Genomic DNA, 21,287 nt, shown 5'->3' with positions numbered 1-21,287 from the left:
GTTTTACAACCTGGGGCATTGTTTACAAAGGGGTAACAGCGCTGGAGGGAACATTAATTTGATTATTTGTGAGAGTTGATTGACTTGGAAGGTGGGGATGAGCAGAGAGTAAGGGCAGCACCAGAGGCGGAACCATAGGCTCAGGGAACGGTTTGTGTTGGTGCGGCCCTGGGGAGACGGTTCTGTTGACGGACCGGAAGCGGCCGGAGTGTATTAGCTGTTGCTCCAGCTATTTTCCGGTTCGTATCGCGGGGAATGGGAATGGATTGGTTTTAAAAAAAGGGGGTGAATGGGCGGCGGAGGACGGGGGAAGTGAGTGAGTGTTGGGGTAGGGGGAGTGAGGTGGGGAGGGTGTGAGGTGAGGGTGGGGGAGGGTGTGAGGTGAGGGTGGGGGAGGGTGTGAGGTGAGGGTGGGGTGGGGTAGGGAGTGAGATGGGGGAGGGGTAGGGAAGGGAGTGAGGTGAGGGTGGGGTAGGGTAGGGAGTGAGATGGGGTAGGGAGTGAGGTGAGGGTGGGGTAGGGTAGGGTAGGGAGTGAGGTGGGGGTGGGTGTCGATCGGGTGGAGGGCTCCGGGTGAGTGAGAATGTTCAGAGCTGGAGCTGTTTTCTCTCACAGAATCCCCTGCATTGTGTAAACACGCCATTCAGCCCAACGGGTCTACACTGACCCTCTTAAGAGCGTCCCACCCAGATCCATCCTCCACGGCCTGTCCCTATATAATCCTGTATTTCCCCATGGCTTACCTGTCCTTGCACATCCCTGAATGCTATGGGGTAACTTAACCCATCCACACATCCCTGAACACTCCGATCCTCCCTAAACTGCACATCCCTGGATACTCTGGTCAGTTTACCAAAGCCAACCCACTCACACATCCCTGAACACTCCAAACCACCCGAGCCTGCACATCCCTAGATGCTATGGGGTAATTTAGTATGGTCAATCCACTCTAATCTGCACATCCCTGGACTGTGGGAGGAAACCCACACAGACAGAAGGAGAATGTGCAAATTCCACACAGACAAGTCACCCAATAATGGAATGAACTCTAGTCCCTGGTGCTGTGGGGTAGCAATGTTAACCACTGAGGAACCGTGTCCCCTCCCCCACCATTTTTAAAGGTAAAATTTAAAGTGGAGTGAGGGAAGAGTGGTACCTGATACAACTGTATTACACACAGCTTTAACTTCACTCATCCAATTTAATTGTGTTTGTGCTCATGGCTGTGCATCTACTATGGAATTCAATACCATTAATGAAACTAAGCCACAATAGACTCTAATAAGTCAAATATAATGACTTCAAGAAAAACACTCAATAAATTCTGTACAGCTCCAGATGATCCTCCTGTTAGTGGACTGGTGCAAGATTTAACCTTCCATGGGCAGCGACATTGTTCTTCCAGAGGAGTTATTCATTATTTCTTAAACAGTACCCTATTATGTTTAATTTTAATAGAACTTTTGACCAAAGTATAATGTTTGTTTCACAGTCTAAGTGATTCATGTATCTTAACAAAAATGTTAGTCTTAATTTTTTGATGATCTTTGTGTGAATTGAGGGCAGCTAACAAATTCATTTTTGACGTATCTATCTGAATGAAGGTTTTTTTGGACTAAAATGGGTAGGGTTGCTTTAAAACATGGCGTTGAGAGTTATCAAGATAGAAAATTTGCCTAAAGCAAAAGTCATGCCAACTCAGAATAGTAGGAACTTAAAGTACTACTATAACAATCAGTATGAAATGCTGTTAGTGACCATAGTATTGAACAGCGCCTATGTAAGATCCTAGTAGGGCATAGTTTACATAAATTCGATGTTGATGCAGTGTTAAACTAAGCTGTTCTCTCTGTCTGTTGAAATACAGGTCAAAAATATGTCTGCTATGGAAATGGATCAAGAACTGGCCAAAAAACTGTTCTTTGAAGGAGGCACTCTTATAATACTTGGAGTTCCTGAGGGCACTGAATTTGGCATTGATTACAACTGTTGGCAAGTTGGCCCCAAATTTAAAGGAGTGAAGATGATCCCACCAGGAATCCATTTTATGCATTGTAGTGCTGTGGACAGCAGCAATACTCTGATAACAGGGCCACGCACAGGTTGTTTCTTTCACATAAAGCAGAGGGAAGTTCTAGTGAAGCGATGGGACAAGAAGGAAGAAGAAATAGTTCTAGTTGAGGTCTCGGAAGAAGAGAGAGAACAGATAAGAGAGAATCTGATGGAACTGGACAAATGCTTGGGACCATATCCATATGCAACAATGAAAAGATGGGTTTCTTTAACCAATTTAATTACCGATCCCTTAATCCAGAAATTGCAGCCTGAAAGTGGAAGGATTTGTGCATTTTCTGAAGTGCAGCCAGAGATTGCACTACCACATACAAAGGATCGCGCCGAACAGAATCTATTGCCTTATGATACCCTATGCAAGAGCTACGAAGAGGGGTTAGCCAGACTGCCCAAGATGAAAGTTAAAGCTGGTACCGAGATCAGATTCACGACCATTCCAAAACAGAAGTATCCTGAGGGAGCATCCCCAGCTGAAATTACAAAGTTTAGCATGGACTTTAGCTATGCCCTGGATACGGTAATAAAACAGCGATACCCTTTGAACTCAAAAGATATATTAGGTTGGTATGTTATAGAAAGTATCAGCTGCTTGATAAGATGATGTTATTTGCAATTCAAAATAATGTCAATGGAGATTTAAAAATTGCATTTCGACTTGCACTGTCTCGGAAAAGATGGTCTTTTTTGGTGATTCTATGTAGAGGATATTCCAGCATAAAACAAACTCAACCCCAATTGAATGGGGGAGAGGTAAGTCTTGTTCTTGTCTGTGGAACTTGGGATGAAAACAAGACTAAGCCCAAACTGAGTGTCTTTGTCTGTTGTAGGGATCTAAAGCAAAATTAATTTGTTTTCTCTAAATCTAATTCTTTAGAATTAAACAACACAAAATTGACAATTCTGTGCTACATTATCTTTCCTGGAAAAAAGACAATGTTCTAGTTTGAGTTGGAATATACTGTTGGGACAATATTATATAATTTTGCTCGCATTAAACTGCTGCCTTAACATTTACCAAGAGTATGTGCTGTTGACGCCAGTTAAAAGCAGCAAAAGGATTTTTTTTAAGGGCGGCACGGTGGCACAGTGGTTAGCACTGCTGCCTCACAGCGCCAGAGACCCGGGTTCAATTCCCGTCTCAGGTAACTGTCTGTGTGGAGTTTGCACATTCTCCCCGTGTCTGCATGGGTTTCCTCCGGGTGCTCCAGTTTCCTCCCACAGTCCAAAGATGTGCAGCTTAGGTGAATTAGCCATGTTAAATTGCCCATAGTGTTAGCCGAAGGGGTAAATGTAAGGGAAGAGTCTGGGTGGGTTGTTCTTTGGAGGGTCAGTGTGGGTATATGAATAGGAAAGGTTTGGAGAGATGTGGACCGGGTGCTGGCAGGTGGGACTAGATTGGGTTGGGATATCTGGTTGGCGTGGACAAGTTGTCAGAAGGGTCTGTTTCCATCTCTACATTTGATCATGATGGACAAAATGTGATAAAATTATTTTAGATAAACCTGCCAATTTATTTTTGTTGTGATTTGATCTTGCTTCATTCAAGCAGTAATTATATTCCTACAGGCCAGTAACCCAGGAGATTATCTTAAGTTCTCTGAAATTTTAAGTCCAGTTTTATTGGTAAATGGGATCCAAAGGGAGCTATCTGATTGGATACAAAATTTCCTTGAAGGTCGGAGACAGAGGGTGGTGGTAGAGGGTTATTTTTTTCGATTGGAGTTCAGTGACCAATAGTGTGCCACAAGGTTTGGTGCTGAGTCCACTGCTTTTCCTCATTTGAATAAATTACTTGGATATGAATATAGGAGGAGAAAGTGAGGACTGCAGATGCTGGAGATCAGAGCTGAAAATGTGTTGCTGGAAAAGCTCAGCAGGTCAGGCAGCATCCATGGAGCAGGAGAATCGACGTTTCGGGCATGAGTCCTTCTTCAGGAATATAGGAGACATGGTTGGTTAGTTAGTTTGCAGATTACACCAAAATATGTTGTGTAGTGGACAGTGAAAAAGATTATCTCTGAGTATTATGGGACCTTGATCAGCTGAGTTGAGGAGTGGCAGATGAAGTTTAATTTAGATAAATATGAGGTGTTGCATTTTGGTAAGGCGAACTAGGGCAGGACTTATACAGTTAATGATAGGGCCTTAGGAAGTGTTGTTGAATAAAGAGACTCCGGGGTTGCAGTGCATAGTTCATTGAAAGTGGAATCGCAGGTCAACAGGGTGGTGAAGGAGGTGTTTGGCACACTTGTCTTCATTGCCAGACCATTGAGGATAGGAGTTGGGATGTCATGTTGTGAAGGTACAGGACACTGGTGGGGCCACTTTTAAAATACTGCATACAATTCTGGTTGCTCTTTGATAGGCACAGTGTTGTTAAACTTGAGAGGCTGCAAAAAAAAATTTACAAGAATGTTGCTGGGACTGGAGGGTTTGCACTATTGGGAGAGGCTGAATGGGCCGGGCTGTTTTCCCTGGAGCTTTGGTTGCTGAGGGCTGAACTTACAGAGGTTTATAAACTCACGAGGGGCATGGATAGGATAAACAAGGTCTTTTCCCTGGGTTGGGGGAGTTCAGAACTAGAGGACGTCGGTTTAGGGTGAGGGGGAAAGATTTAAAAGAGACCTAAGGGGCAACTTTGTCATACAGATTGGTACACGTATGGAATGAGCTGTCAGAGGAAATGGTGGAGGCTGATATAATTACAACATTTAAAAGGCATCTGGATCGGTATATGAATAGGAATGGGTTCAGAGGGATATGGGCCTGGTGCTGGCAGGTGGGAGTAAATTAGGCTAGGATATCTGGTTGGCATGGATGGGTTGGACCAAAGGGTCTGTTTCTGTGCTGTACGTTTCTATTACTCTGTGAGCTGTACGTTGGAAGCAGTTCGGAGTTGTGGGTTATGGTTGGGTCAGCTGACCCAGGATAATAGCCATAGGAAATCACAGGCAATGTCAGATACGAAGGCAGGCTTGTTAACTGATTTGCCTTTGTATTGTGGGATTTTTTTCTCAGTTAGAATAAAAGTAGAAAGGCCCTTCAGCTTGTGCCCTCATACACCATCACACCTGGCATGCTCGCCATGCCACCTCCATGCTAAGGTATACCTCAGTGAACACCCTGTGATCCCTGAGGTTCTCGTTCTAGGCATTGGAACTTCCATACCTATTCCTCCACTGTTCACTAAATAGAAGCAATGAATGCTGCAGTAGGATATGTTTTAAAAAAATAATCCATTTGAGCAGTTCCCATTACATTCAAACTAAAATTAATTTCTGCTAAAAAAAAACAACATATGTCAATCATCCAGAGCTTGAACTTTTAATTAGCTGAGACTGCATCAGTTGAAACCTCTTAATCATGCATAAATAAACATTGGAAATTGATTGTTGAGAACAGACTGCAAGAACTGTCAATCAAGTACAAGCTGAAGTGTTGCAAGAGAGTAACGCAAGAAAACATAATGAGGCGGCTGTGATCCTAGACATCCATACTGTCCTGAAATACATGCCCTCTGCTTGATTGATATCTCTGGCTGTCTGTTCTATACCAACAGTTTCACAACATTTATTACATCACTTTTTTTTATTGTCCTGATGCGTTCTAGCATCATTAAGACAGTTCATTGTTTCTGTGAAGTGTAGTGGGTGGACATGAAAGTGTTGTAGCCTATCATAAGGACAATATCTGATGACATGCACCTCACAGTAAGCCATGAAAGCTATGAGGGTAGAATGCAGGGGCCTACTGGGCATGAGGCCATGTGACCGATTTTTTGAAATATGTAAACTATGATTTATGATGCTGCAAAAGTCATTGACTCCATGAACATTGAGGAGGAAAGGACATAGCCTATCTCATAATGGAGTCAACCAGGTCAAGCATTTTGGGTATGGCGTAGTAACCTGAACCAATCTGCACCTTTAAAAGGCACTCCCAAAAATTGGAAAGCTCAGGAATTCAGGAATCCTGAAATTGGGGTCTCCTGCCATTTTCTATAGTGCTTCTGAGTTGTCCCAACTTGGCAAAAACCCAAGCCTTAATTTTGGATCTGTCTTTCACAAAGTGTTTTCTTTTAGTCCAAACTGGTTGAATCTCTCAGCTTTATTTTAATTCCTCGTGAAGAATGACCGTCCAGCTAAATCCTTGTATAATGAACCTCAGCATCGTGCTGTCTCTGAACTGTTCCCTCATGCTAGATCCTGCCATGCAACCGTGTCTGGGATATTTTATACCTTTCTCCTTTCAAAGCCTCATCCCACTGTATCCAGGTAGCAACGCTGATTGGCTATTCTTGAGACACCAACCTTTTTTATTGTATTGGAAGCAGTTTGACAGTTTAAAACACAACTCAGCATTCTCGGTTAATTCTATTACTTTGGAGACTCCAGTCTATCCACTGTTAGCTCATAGGCTGCTGCTGAATGCACACAACTTGTATAATCTTCCAGAAAATAATTAACCACTCAGATTTGTATCCAGTATTGTTCTGGGCACCATACTTCACAAAGAATGTGAAGGTATTGGTGATGGTGCAAAAGGGTTTCATAATGCTGGCTCCCGGGTAAAGGGGCGTCATTAATGTAGATAGATGGGGAAAGTATGGGCTGTGTCCCTTGGAGAGAACCAGATTTAACAGACAGGTTCAAAATCCTAAATGGTCTGGGCAGAGTAGATAGAGGAAAAACTGTTTCAATTAATGGAATGATCCAGAACTAAATGACATTCATTTGAGACAAATAGCAAAATAAGCATTGGTGGGATGAGGAAAATTGTTTTTACGCATCGAGTGAATGTACTGCCTGAGAGAGTGGGAGAAGCGTGTTCCCTTCAGACATCTGAGAGGGCATCGACAAAGGGAAAACCTTATGGAGGGCTGTGGGGAGAAAGCGAGGTGAGTTGTAGTAAATGAACCTTTCAGACAGCCAGCACAGATGCATTGGGCCAAATGACCTCCTTCGGTGCTGTCACCATTCTATGACTACCTTTTTTGTCAAACACAGTTTATTTATTTTAATGTATTCTATTCATCTGCAGGTGAATTGCAGTTTTCTTTTGTCTGTTTCCTGATCGGACATGTCTATGATGCGTTTGAGCACTGGAAGGATTTACTTCGTCTACTCTGTCATTCTGAGGAGGCTGTGACAAAACGAAAGGATCTCTATTCTGCTCTCATCTCGATCCTCTATCATCAACTTAATGAAATTCCTGCTGACTTCTTTGTGGATATTGTCTCCAAAGATAACTTCCTCACCACAACCTTGCAGGTAGTTTTTCTGGACCATACCAATGTGCAAAATTTATTGCACTTCACTACTTAGGGGTTATTTCTATAATTTGACTGAAATTCATAACTTATGAAGTAAAATTATTCTACATTTAAGTTTTAGGCACATCTGTATTTTCAAGCTTATCCAATACTCTATTGGAGAAGTCATGAAATGTTTGCTTGTTGTTAATGTTGCTACTCTGTAAATTCAAATCCTGTGATAAACATCAGTGGAGCTTTAGTCTGTGGCAGCAGAATCAAATATTTTATACGGTTGAGAGTCAATGGTGCATTTCCATGGCTAAATTCTGGGTATTGGTCCCAATGCTGCTTGTGCCATCTGATATAGTCACAACAGACCTCTTTGCTTTGCAGCAGATATAATTGTGAATTGGTTGGCAGTTTCTCACACCCTCACTGAAACTTATCCCCAAATATTAACTGACTTTATGTTAGGGCTGATTAAAGTTGCTAGTCCAATATAGCAGTAGTCGGGAAAGCTCAGGAATCCAAGGTAAGCTAAGATATAAAGAACTGGCCTATAATTGCATTACCAAGTGAAAGAATCAATCTTCCTCTGCCATTTCCACTATTACTTATTTGACTGAAGGTGGATGTTGGAAATGTTTTCACTCAGTTTTTAATCTGCTTGTCAGTAAACAATACATCTCAAAAATTAAGAATGGGTTTCAACAGAAATTACACACACAAGATGTGGTGCAGGGAAGAAGTAATCATCTTTTTCTGGTGAAGTGGATCCAGATCCTGGGAATTATTTTTAAGGATCTGTTAACATAGAACAAATAAATGGCCTTGGATTGATTATTTAGAGTGTTGTTGATTGTCTCAGTTGCTGTGGTGGAATTTGCCATAACTGTCAAACTGTGTGCGGAATTTTTACAGCAGGTTTTAGGTGTGGATTAGCCTGAAGGCTCGTGAGTAAGATGAAAGCTCTTAATTTATTTTCAACTTTGTAATTACAGAACATCAACTAGACAAAGACCTCAAGGAAGAGCTGTGTAATTGTGGTAACATTAAGTTAACAGAATGTGATTGAGGAATGTGTTCTATTAAGTCCTGTCTTCCCTTCTTCACTCTATATTTAGTAGGTTGATTATATTCTGACATGAGAGCCAAAAAGAGATGTTACTGGCTACTGCGGGAGTTTTGCTTGGATGTTCAAGTTCTATTTTTTTATTCATTGGTTGTTTATGTCACTAGCTGGGCAAGCATCTATTGTCCATGCACATGAGTTACCTTTTGGGACTGCTGCATTTCATTTGGTGTAAACAGGCCCACAATTTTGTTAGGGAGGGAGTTGCAGGATTTTCACTCAGCAACCGTGAAGGAACAGTGATATATTTCCAAGTGAGGATGATGGTGACTTGTAGAGGGTGTTTGCATATACCTGTTAGTATTGTCCTTCTGGGAAGTACTAATCATGACTTGGGAAGGTACTGTCAAAAGAGCAGCAATGGAATGATGCAGTGCATCTTGTCGATGGTACACACTGATACTGAATGTGAGTGGTGAAGGGACTAGATGTCTGTGGATATGGTGTCAAAAAAGTGGCTGTTTTGTCCTGCACTGTGTCAGGCTTCTTGGGTTTTATTGGAACTGTACTCCAGGCAAGTTAGAAGTGTTGTATCACAGTCTTGTGCCTTTCAATGGTGGATAGGCCTTGGGAAATTGCAGGTGAGTTAATTGCTGCAGGATGCAAAGACTCAAATCTGTTCTTGTAGACAGCGTATTTAAATGGCTATTCTACTTCAGTTTTTGGTCAATGATATCCTAAAGATGGTGATAGTGGGAGTTCAGTGATGGTGATGAATTACCTACTAAAGCATGATGTTTGGATTCTCTGTTGTTGTCGATAGCGCTTGTGTCGCATAAATGTCACCTGCTGCTAGTCTTTAAAACCTGAATATTATCCAGGTCTTGCTGCATTTGGGCATGGAATACTTAGGTATCTGGGAAGTTGCGAATTGTGCAAGCATCAGCAAGTATCCCTTTTTCTGACCTTATTGTGGAGGTCATTCAAGAAGTAACTGATGATGGTTGCGCCTAGGGTACTACCATGAGTAGCACCTGTAGAGATGTCCTGGAACTGAAATGACTGATCTCTAACAACCACAACCATCTTCCTTTGTGCCACGTCTGACTCCAACCAGTGGAAAGGTTTCCCTCTGATTCCAATTGACTCTCTTGTTAGGGCTTATTGATGCCATATTCAGTCAAATGCAGCCATTGTTTCAAGGGCAGTCATTTGGACCAGAGGAATTCAACTCTTTAGTCTATATGCTGGGTCTGTAGATTGTGAAGGAGCGAAAATGGCCTTTAGTAGAGTGATATGTTCTTCTTGTCGGATGTGGGAGTTTAAAAAGAGTTTAAGGGTTACTGTGGATTATATCTGCCATAAACGCTGTTGGATGCAAATCTTATCAGATTGAATGGATGGTTGGAGAGACAGTTAGAAGCAATGAGGAATTTGCAACAGCAACAGTCTGTGATGGATGGCAGTTATAGGAAGGGGGGAATGTCTCAGATCCAGTCACATAGATGGGTTAACTCCAGGAAGGGTAAGAGAGGTAGGCAGCTTGGGCAGGAGTCTTTTGTGGATATACCCATTTCAAACAGGTATGCTGTTTTGGAAAATGTAGTGGGTGATGGATTCTCAGGGGAACGTAGCTCGAACAGCCAAGTTTCTGGTAATGAGACTGGCTCGAATGCAATGAGGGGTACGTCAGCTTCCAAGAGATCAATTGTGTTAGGGGATTCCGTAGTCTGAGGAACAGACAGACATCTCTGTGGCCAGCAGAGAAAAAGCAGAGTGGTGTGTTGTTTCCCTGGTGCCAGGATCAAGGATGTCTCAGAGAGGGTGCAGAATGTTCTCACGGGGGAGAGGGGCCAGCAGGAGGTCATTGTCCACATTGGAACCAACTATATAGGAAGGGAAAAGGTTGAGACTCTGAAGGGAGATTACAGAGAGTTAGGTAGAAATTTAAAAAGGAGGTCCTCAAGGGTAGTAATATCTGGATTACTCCCAGTCCTACGAGCTAGTGAGGGCAGGAATAGGAGGATAGAGCAGATGAATGCATGGCTGAGGAGCTGGTGTATGGGAGAAGGATTCACATTTTTGGATCATTGGAATCTCCTTTGGGGTAGAAGTGACCTGTACAAGAAGGACGGATTGCACCTAAATTGGAAGGGGACTAATATACTGGCAGGGAAATTTGCTTGAACTGCTCGGGAGGATTTAAACTAGTAAGGTGGAGGGGTGGGACCAAGGGAGATAGTGAGGAAAGAGATCAGTCTGAGACCGGTACAGTTGAGAACAGAAATGAGTCAAACAGGGCAGGCAGGGACAAGGTAGGACGAATAAATTAAACTGCATATATTTCAATGCAAGGGGCCTAACAGGGAAGGCAGATGAACTCAGGTCATGGTTAGGAACATGGGACTGGGATATCATAGCAATTACAGAAACATAGCTCAGGGATGGGCAGGACTGGCAGCTTAATGTTCCAGGATACAAATGCTACAAGAAGGATAGAAAGGCAAGAGAGGAAGGGGAGTGGCATTTTTGATAAGGGATAGCATTGCAGCTGTGCTGAGGGAGGATATTCCCAGAAATACATCCAGGGAAGTTATTTGGGTGGAACTGAGAAATAAGAAAGGGATGATCATCTTATTGGGATTGTATTATAGACCCCCCAATAGTCAGAGGGAAACTGAGAAATAAATTTGTAAGAAGATCTCAGCTATCTGTAAGAATAATCGGGTGGTTAAGGGAGGGGATTTTAGCTTTCCAAACATAGACTGGGACTGCCATAGTGTTAAGGGTTTATACGGAGAGGAATTTCTTAAGTGTGTACAAAACAATTTTCTGATTCAGTATGTGGATGTACTTATTAGAGAAGGTGCAAAACTCTTGGGAAATAAGGCAGGGCAGGTGACTGAGGTGTCAGTGGGGGAGCACTTTGGAGCCAGTGACCATAATTCTATTTGTTTTAAAATAGTGATGGAAAAGGATAGACCAGATCAAAAATTGAAATTCTAAATTGGAGAAAGGCCAATTTTGATGGTATTAGGCAAGAAATTTTGGAAGCTGATTGGAGGCAGATGTTCGCAGGTAAAGGGACGGCTGAAAAATGAGAAGACTTCAGAAATGAGATAACAAAAATCCAGAGAAAGTATATTCCTGTCAGGGTGAAAGGGAAGGCTGGTAGGTATAGGGAATGCTGGATGACTAAAGAAATTGAGGGTTTGGTTAAGAAAAAGGAAGCATATGTCAGGTATAGACAGGATAGATCGAGTGAATCCTTAGAGTATAAAGGCAGTAGGATTATACTTAAGAGGGAAATCAGGAGGGCAAAAAGGGGACATGAGATACCTTTGGCAAATACAATTAAGGAGAATCCAAAGGGCTTTTACAAATCTATTAAGGACAAAAGGGTAACGAGGGAGAGAATAGGGCCCCTCAAAGATCAGCAAGGCGGCCTTTGTGTGGAGCCACAGAAAATGGGGGAGATACTAAATGAGTATTTTGCATCAGTATTTACTGTGGAAAAGGATATGGAAGATGTAGACTGTAGGGAAGTAGATGGTGACATCTTACAAAATGTCCAGATTACAAAGGAGGAAGTGCTGGGTGTCTTGAAACGGGTAAAAGTGGATAAATCCCCAGGACCTGATCAGGTGTACCCGAGAACTCTGTGGGAAGCCAGAGAAGTGATTGCTGGGCCTCTTGCGGAGATATTTGTATCATTGATAGTCACAGGTGGGGTGCCGGAAGACTGGAGGGAGATTGGCAAACGTGGTGCCACTGTTTAAGAAGGGTGGTAAAGACAAGCAAGGGAACTATAGACCGGTGAGCCTGACTTCAGTGGTGGGCAAGTTGTTGGAGGGAATCCTGAGGGACAGGATGTACATGTATTTGGAAAGGCAAGGACTGATTAGGGATAGTCAACATGGCTTTGTGCGTGGGAAATCATGTCTCACAAACTTGATTGAGTTTTTTGAAGGAGTAACAAAAGATTGAGGGCAGAGCAGTAGATGTGATCTATATGGACTTCAGTAATGCATTCGGCAAGTTCCCGATGGGATAGTGATTAACAAGGTTAGATCTCACAGAATACAGGGAGAACTAGCCATTTGGATACAGAACTGGCTCAAAGGTAGACGACAGGATGGTGGTGGAGGGTTGTTTTTCAGACTGGAGGCCTGTGACCAGTGGAGTGCCACAAGGATCGGTGCTGGGCCCTCTACTTTTTGTCATTTACATAAATGATTTGGATGCGAGCATAAGAGGTACAGTTAGTAAGTTTGCAGATGATACCAAAATTGGAGGTGTAGTGGACAGCGAAGAGGGTTACCTCAGATTACAACATGATCTTGACCAGATGCACCAATGGGCTGAGAAGTGGCAGATGGAGTTTAATTCAGATAAATGTGAGCTGCTGCATTTTGAGAAAGCAAATTGTAGCAGGACTTATACACTTAATGGTAAGGTCCAAGGGAGTGTTGCTGAACAAAGAGACCTTGGAGTGCAGGTTCATAGCTCCTTGAAAGTGGAGTTACAGTTAGATAGGATAGTGAAGAAGTCGTTAGGTATGCTTTACTTTCTTGGTCAGAGTATTGAGTACAGGGGTTGGGAGGTCATGTTGCAGCTGTACAGGACATTGGTTAGGCCACTGTTGGGATATTGTGTGCAATTCTGGTCTCCTTCCTATCGGAAAGATGTTGTGAAACTTGAAAGGGTTCAGAAAAGATTTACAAGGATGTTGCCAGAGTTGGAGGATTTGAGCTGCAGGGAGAGGCTGAACAGGCTGGGGCTGTTTTCCCTAGAGCGTCGGAGGCTGAGGGGTGACCTTATAGAGGTTTACAAAATTATGAGGGGCATGGATAGGATAAATAGACAAAGTCTTTTCCCTGGGGTCGGGGGAGTCCAGAACTAGAGGGCATAGGTTTAGGGTGAGGGGGGAAAGATATAAAAGAGACCTAAGGGGCAACTCTTTCACACAGAGGGTGGTACATGTATGGAATGAGTTGCCACAGGAAGTGTTGGAGGCTGGTACAGTTGCAACATTTAAGAGGAATTTGGATGGGTATATGAATAGGAAGGGTTTGGAGGGATATGGGCTGGGTGCTGGCAGGTGGGACCAGATTGAGTTGGGATATCTGGTCGGCATAGACAGGTTAGACCGAAGGATCTGTTTCCATGCTGTACATCTCTATGACTCTATTTGAACCAAGGTTGTAATGAGGTCAGGGACTGAGTGGTTCAGATGGAACTGAAGTTGAGTATAGTGAGCAGGTTATAACTGAGTCAATGCTGTTTGATAGCACAGTCGGTAATCCCTTAGACCACTTTTTGATAAGATCGGTGAGACTAATGGGTTAGTAAGCAAGATTGGATTAGCCCTGCTTTTTGTCTGCAGGACATATCTGGGCAATGTCCCATATTGTTAGGTAGCATACTGGAACAGCTTATGGCACCAGCAGATTGTCACCTTAGTTTTCAGTTTGCATGGTGCTGGTCCTAGCATGCACTCCTGCATTCTTCTTTGAAGCAGGTTTGATCACTGGCTTGATGGTAATGATAAAGTTGGGTAGGTGCTAGGCCATGAAGTTGTAGATTGTGATGGAGTAGAATTCTGCTGCTGATGGCATACAGTATCTCATGGATGCCCAGCCACATAACATGGTGTAGAGTATCCTCAGTATAGATAAGTCTGTAGCATTTCGAGTTGTTGGCATTTCAAATTGATAACACTGTTATGCTGGTCCTTCTTTATTCATGTCTCTTGCATTTGAGGATACCTCTTGTGTTGATGGGAAGGGTCAGTTTTGATGGCTTTGCGTGCATTACTTTATATGTCCTTCCCATATATTTGACTGGATGACCATGTCCATATGGGGTCAATAGGCTGTGGTTTCTCAGGGTTCTGAATTTATTGCTTTGAAGTCTTCAATATACTGAATTATGTTGACTGTCTTCATTGCATATTCCGCATTGCAAATTAAACATTGATATCAAAGAGTCTTTCTACTGTACAGCTTACCCTGATTCTATTTGTCCTAATCTGTCTTGCTGTGCAATGATCCATTTTGACATTCTGGAATTTCCTATATCAATAATATGGTGATCAGCACAATTGTGCTTTTCAAAGTATAGCCTCCAGTTTGGTGCAGTAGGGCACCTTAGTTGGTAATTATGGTCTGCTATTTGACACACATGATTAATCTCTGGGGTTAGAGTCATAATTTATCAAATTACTGAATGCCATGTAATAACATGCCCAGGCATCTTATCCACAGAGAATATTGTGATATCAGCTTTCTTATACACTTCAAGTTTGAGTTTGAGTTTGATCTATGCTAATTCATGCCTTTTAAGGTCACATTGAATCTTTGAATGCATAATTTGATAGTGTTCACGGAGATGAAGGACTTTCACTATAATGCCATCCTTACATAGGCCCTCTCTTGAAGCCCAACCCATTTGCAAGCGTTAGCTCTTTTAGATTTTGTATGATGAATCTGATTTAATGCAAATTCTTGCAGCGTGAGTCGGAAATACTATTGAATATGTTTTTTAAAAAATTAAGTACCAAATATTTATTTTTTCAGATGATTAGTTTTGTAATTGAAGTTTTATTTTTATTGGCTATTTGGTATTCCATTTGTGACAATTATTGTCTCTGTTTATGCTTAAAATTTGATGTGAATAAATTCCTATAAGTCTTTGTAACTCCACTTCAAATAGTGCTAATGTACCTTTCAGAAGAGTTTCTTATTCGGGTGCAGTGCTATGTGCTAAGTAGCATTTGGAGATGAATTTCTATGTATTGATTTATTGTTGGAACATCTTGGCATTAGCTGCTGAAGAAATAATTTATCGATTAGCTCGAGTAAATTTGGCTTGTCAGAGGAGTTGGCCATAATCCATTTCTAGCTTAATTCCAGGGGCAAGTACTTTGACTGGATGATAGTGGGACTAAAACACTGATAAAGATTTGTGCTTAACTGACTCTGTTTTTTGTACTGTTGTTTATAGATTTGTTGTGATACTTAAGAATTGGATGAAGAATTACCAGAGAGATTTTATTTAATAAAAATAATGCTAAAGAAAAGGAAAAGTCTGTATCACAAGAGAGGCAATGTTAGGTGATCCAGCAATTTCAGATTAATTCTTAATTGTGTGTACATATATTTCATGAAATGTGTTTATGGCATGTATTCCATATTCTGTTTTTATACTGCGTAGACATTCAATGTCTCATGCATACTCTCTGTCTCTTTTCTGAAACACATTAAGTATCACACACAAATCTTGGTCTTATTAGAAGAAAAATAAGCTGTCCAGGGGAGTTCTGCAGTTTGAAATTATGAAGTTAGATCTTGTGTTTGTCGCATTTGTCTGTCAGTTGACTGTATCTATTTACAGTATTTGCTGGTTTGCATTTGCACAAAACCAATCTAAAATGCAGCAAACTTATTTATTAACCAGCACCAAAAGATCCACATAAACAATGTAAAAACACGCACTCAGGAATAGGAATGTAATGCAGGGGGTACATACATCACTGTTGTACATTATTTAAGTGATTTCTGCTGTTAATAATGCTACTTTGCGTTAACTAAAACTTACTGGCTGAGAGCCTTCTCACTCTCAGGTGACTACTTGGAGGTTGTGTAAACTTCTGATATTTGAAGTATATAATTTTTGCCTGTTTTTGATGGTTCTGATTAAAACAGTTTCCTCGACTTTGTTGGAAAAATACACAGGAACCTCTATTATCCGGCATTCGATTAACCGAATTTCGGATTATCCAACAAGTTTGCACGGTCCCGATGCGTGGCTAACTATGTTCTCCGGCATCAATTATCTAGCACTCGATTAACTGAACAAAATACTTGCTGCCTGTAACCTTTAGACAATCAAGCTTCCTCTGTAAACAGTTTTGAATCAATACAGATTTGTAACTGTACTTCAGTAACATGCTGGATAATTTCTCTCTATCCTATACATTCTGATTTTGAGGAATGTAACACATTGTGGTCCTGTGCTAACATCTTGACAGGGATTATGTTCTTCCAGCTATATCTACCAACCTGGTGTAGGTTATGGTTTGTGAGAGGCAGGTGTTACGCTGTCTTTCATGGTCCATCTTTCCTATTGGTCCAATTTTACTTATTGTTGCCCAGATTCAATGATTTACTATGCTCTGCTCGTCTTTGTACCTTTTTGTGTGTATGTTTAAAGGAAATAATGCTCCAATATTTAAAAATCTACAGTAAACTTGGAACCAGTCTTCATTATTTATTCTTCTCTCTCTCTCTCTGCTTTATGTTGAGGTACTACACAGAGATTACAAGAATATTGCTGACAGACTTACAAAGTTAATGTGGAAATGTTCTCATTAGCACTTGAATTTTTTTAGCTACTCATTTTATAAATAGAGGCTAGCTTTCCTCTTAAACAATTGCATTTTTGAAACTGCGCATATTTTGCAGCAGATGTCTGTGGTGCAGAAAATAAGTTTTGATACTGTCCACGAGAAAAGGTCCATTAACTGTTTATGGTGTTGGTTCTCATTTATATAAAACTTCATTTGTTTTTCTTACCTTATGTTTTATAGTAGCAGTTTCTCTCTATGCATTTTTGCTTTGGCACTAATAAAATTGTGACATTTCCCATGATCGGTGGATTGAAGTTTTTTTAATGTGCAAGTTGGTGACTTGAGTTTTCAGCAACATTGGAACCTGCAACTGAAGGCAGTTGTTTACATCGAGTTAGTGCTATTTCCAAATGTTTAAATAGGCAATTAGATACCATTGTTCACATTCACAATGCATCAATACATTGTGCACATAAACATGATATTTAAAAATGTACAGTTTTCTTTCTCTGTATTGTTGGAATCAGGAACACAATGCCTGATGAGCAGGAGAAGGGCAATTTCCATAAAAATTTTAAAAAGTACTTGAGGATGAAACGTTTTGTGGAACTTGAGGGAATGAAGTACTTTTGTGCTCTTTCAAACAACCAGATCTTAGCATGGTGGGCTGATTGACCATTTCCTTCTGAATCTGACCAGATCTATTTCTTTTTTCAGAATCAGCAAAACTCATCTGAAGTGCAAGTAGCAATGAAAAGATTTAAATGAGTTGAATTGTATTAATTTCACACTTGGTGAATTTGTTATTTGGGTTTGTGAAAAGAGCTCCACTTATCAATATTACTGGTTGAAAGGGATAGAGCTTTGTGGTTGTGGAAATTATTTTGTTTGTAGCTTTTCTAGGATAGGTTTGTTCATCATATAGTATAACAAAGGTTTTAGTGGTGGAGTGGTAGTGTCCCCTATCTCTGAGCCAGAAAGCCCCGGTTGAAGTTCCACCTGTTCCAAAAGTGTGTCATAACATCTCAACAGGTTGTATAGGAAATATGTCAAAGTATAAAAATTCTGAAAGTAAAAAGCATGTTTGGAATGTTGCTGCTAATTAAGTTTTGAGTTTATTTTAAATAAAGGTATCTTTAGATTTTTAATTATTTTTCCATATTGTGCCTCTAACTTTTTTTTCTTTAACATTAGGAGTTTTTCTCTTACACGTGCAACCCAGATGTAGACAAAGCTCTGCAGAAGCGGGTGGAAAAATTTAAAGCTCATTTAACCAAGAAGTTCAAATGGGATTTTGATGAAGAACCTGATGATTGTGCTCCTGTGATGGTTGAGTTGCCTGAAGGACAACTGGGCTAATTTAGATCAGTTAATAAAACCTTTTGATCCATGAGCCATTTGGTAAATGTCTGTCTTTTATGTTTATCAACTTAAGAATGTAAAGTAGAAACAAGCTTACTTATGTTTTATAAATTATTGTAAAATATTTACTCTCTATTGACAATATAAATTTGCGTGTGAAAGCACTTTTTATCTGGACATTTTTAATGGAACATGTTGGGATCAATAGATGTTTATTCTTCACTGTTTTTGTTAAAATTAATTGGTCTATTTACTGATCAAATGAAATACAATGCTCAAAAACTGATGCTCATTTTTGTTAAACATCCTGTCTCATTAGTTCCTTTCAGCAATCTTTTGGTCCTGTTTTAACTCCAAGAATAGTTACATTGCACTCTGTGCAGTTATCAAACTAGAAGTTGAATGTATTTTATTGTTGACTCTCAGTTATTCATGAACTGTAAAATAAGAATTTTGCTTAATCAGTGGACCATGCAGTTGTTTATTTTTCCTCAGCATTGTTCAAAACACTTTGACAAGGCCAAGCAATAATTATGGCATTGCAGTTAGTATGTCTTCTCTGTTTTTTATGACCAATTGAGGAAGGGTGATTCAGCTCCCCCCTTTTTAACCCCCACTTGGTTGGTTGCAGCAGATTTTGTTTTTTTAACTTTCTCTCTTGTATCGCACTGCAATCAATATATGCTACCATTCAAAATCAATGATTTAATTATGAGATTTTCCTGAATGAAAGAGAGATGTGTGTTATTATCTACAAGCCCTGAGGTAAAATAATAAAACACAGCATCAGACATAGATATAAGATTGAAAAAAGGAGAGATTGTCTGGACTCTCAGGAAGAATGAAGACTGGATGGTTTAAAGTAATTGGAATCCTTGAGATATTGCATCTTTAACTTGGGGACAATGTAATGGTTGCCTTGGATTCTCAGCAGGAACAGAGTCTGTAGGTATCCTTGTGAATGTTCTTGGTGAATGATTGATTGTTTTCTTAAATTCCTTTTTCACTGGGAGCCATGTTTTGACATGATGCCGAGGAACCAGAAGAGAGAGAGCCTTCCAGATTCTGCTGTAATGATTCCATCATTCCTTTTCTATTCCATTTTACCAAGGTAGACAGGCAGGAGGCTGGAAGAACACAACAAGCCAGGCAATATCAGGAGGTGCAGAAGTCGACGTTTCGGGTGTAACCCTTCTTCAGTACTTTACCAAGGAGCAGCTTGCTGTACAGTTCAGTGTGTTCAAGTGCAGGAGCAGAGATATCTTGCTACAGTTATACAGGGCCTTGGTGAGATCATACCTGGAGTATTATGTGCAGTTTTGGTCACCTCTGAGCAAGGATGTTCTGGTGATGGAGGGAGTGCAATTTTATTTGGGACTAAAGGGATCAAAGCATATGCAAAGGTTGGGAACGATGTTTGAGTTGGATGATCAGCCAGGTTCGAATGGATTGCTCCTTTTTTCAATGTTTCTATATTCACTAGAATTATGAAGAATGGGGGCGGATCTCACAGAAACTATAAAATTCTAATAAGACTTGATGGTACACGCAGGAAGAATATTCCTGATGACTGGGGAATCCATAACTAGGCGTCACAGTCTAAGGAAATGGGGCAAGCCATTTAGGACTGAGATGAGGAGAAATTTCTTCACCCAGACAGTGATAAGCCTGTGGAATTCTCTGCTACAGAAAATGGTTGAGGCCAAATCATTGTATGTTTTCAAGAAAGAGTTGAATGTAATTCTTAGGGCTAAAGAGAATAGGGAGAGAGTGGGAGCAAGATTCTGAGTTTAATGACCAGCCATGATTATATTAAATGGCAGAGCTGCTCCTATTCTGTTTTTCTCAGTGTATGTTCCTGAGTCTTGGTTCATTGTCTTTCAAAGCTGAGTAATTTGCAGGTGAACAATATATGAAATGATCATACAAGTGTGAATTCAAATAGAATGAACAGATCTGAGTTTATTGATACCTGGCTTAATTGCCTGGTTTCAATGTATTTAAATAAAAATGGTAATTTTAGTTCAGCTGGCTTCCTGGAATTGTTTTAAGTGATCCGGCAGCCATTTTAAGTCAGTTTTTATTCAATTTTAAGAACATTTTAGTTTGCGTAAGATCTTAGGTACAGCAATCACATGATAAAAGGTGATTAATAGTCCATTTTTTTCTGCCACTATCATAACATAGCTTTCACATTGGCCATAGCCGGCATATTTATTCATTTCTCTTCCAATTCAGTTTTGTATATCTTGATACAGTTAGCAGTTTGTATTAGCCCAGGCGCATGTGTGCTGCATTAACCAAGCTTGAAGCTGTTTTCTCACGTGATCTTCAAATTGCAGTGGTATGGACACTTAGTAAACATAATTGAAATCGTTAAAAATTCCAACTTCTCATATTGGCCGTCAGTTGAATAAAGAATGAAGCAATTTGCTTTTCAATATTAAATGTCTGGAACAGGTTTGTATCTTTTTCACTCAACAGCACCGATGCTTTATAAAGCATCAGAGGTGTCTGTGAATCTGGCTAGCATGAACATTTTTTGTAGTTTCTAAATAGTCTTATTAATGATAGAAGCCTGACAGTGTGGAAGCAAACCAATCAGCCCTTTAAGTCCATACCAACAACCCTCCCCAACTGGAGAATATCCCAACCAGACCAACTCCCATACCCTAGCTCTGTAACCCTGCATTTCCCATGGCTAATCCATCTTACCAGCACATCCCTGAGCACTATGGGTAATTTAACATGGCCAATCCATCTATTTTGCACCTCTTTGCACTGTGAGAGGAAACCTGTGCAGGCATGGCAAAAATGTGTAAACTCCACACACAGTCACTGGAGGGTGGAATCAAACCCAGGTCCCTAAAACTGTGGTGAAGCAGCACTTAAGGTTCATTCAGAATGCAGCAAAATGTTGACTGAGCCTCTAGTCAATGTTTACCATTTACTCGGCAAGTTCAGGAGTTCCATCAGAAGCTGTCAGTTTTGAGAAGGATATGTCTTGATGTGTAGGATAGTGAAGTTTGATTGTAGATTTATCTTTGTGACAGATGTGATGTCTTTAGAATGCAGCAGATAACTTCAGGAACTATGTCTTTCAACCTGCTCGAAAGCTTTTCATTGAGTCCTTCTACAGATAATCCAAGCCTGTGTAACCAGATACCATCTGGACA

The 21,287-nt window shown here is 40.7% G+C and overlaps 1 protein-coding gene across 4 annotated transcripts; it reads left to right on the top strand.

The window, feature by feature from the left end:
• Window positions 1-190: 190 nt before the first annotated feature.
• On the top strand, window positions 191-20,132 carry aar2 (AAR2 splicing factor). 4 transcript variants are annotated; one of them, XM_072556467.1, is made up of 4 exons: window positions 191-239; window positions 1,868-2,633; window positions 7,114-7,343; window positions 17,944-20,132. In XM_072556467.1, the coding sequence occupies exons 2-4, from the start codon at window positions 1,877-1,879 to the stop codon at window positions 18,106-18,108; spliced, it is 1,152 nt and encodes a 383-aa protein (XP_072412568.1). In that variant the 5' UTR covers window positions 191-239; window positions 1,868-1,876; the 3' UTR covers window positions 18,109-20,132. The 4 variants fall into 4 exon arrangements, with proteins under 4 accessions (XP_072412568.1, XP_072412569.1, XP_072412571.1 ...); XM_072556468.1 differs by lacking the exon at window positions 191-239 and adding an exon at window positions 261-316; XM_072556470.1 differs by lacking the exon at window positions 191-239 and adding an exon at window positions 267-312.
• Window positions 20,133-21,287: the final 1,155 nt, after the last annotated feature.

This window comes from Chiloscyllium punctatum, chromosome 37 (genome assembly GCF_047496795.1).
Source record: "Chiloscyllium punctatum isolate Juve2018m chromosome 37, sChiPun1.3, whole genome shotgun sequence".
Taxonomy (NCBI): domain Eukaryota; kingdom Metazoa; phylum Chordata; class Chondrichthyes; order Orectolobiformes; family Hemiscylliidae; genus Chiloscyllium; species Chiloscyllium punctatum.
This window is presented reverse-complemented; position numbering and strand designations above follow the sequence as displayed.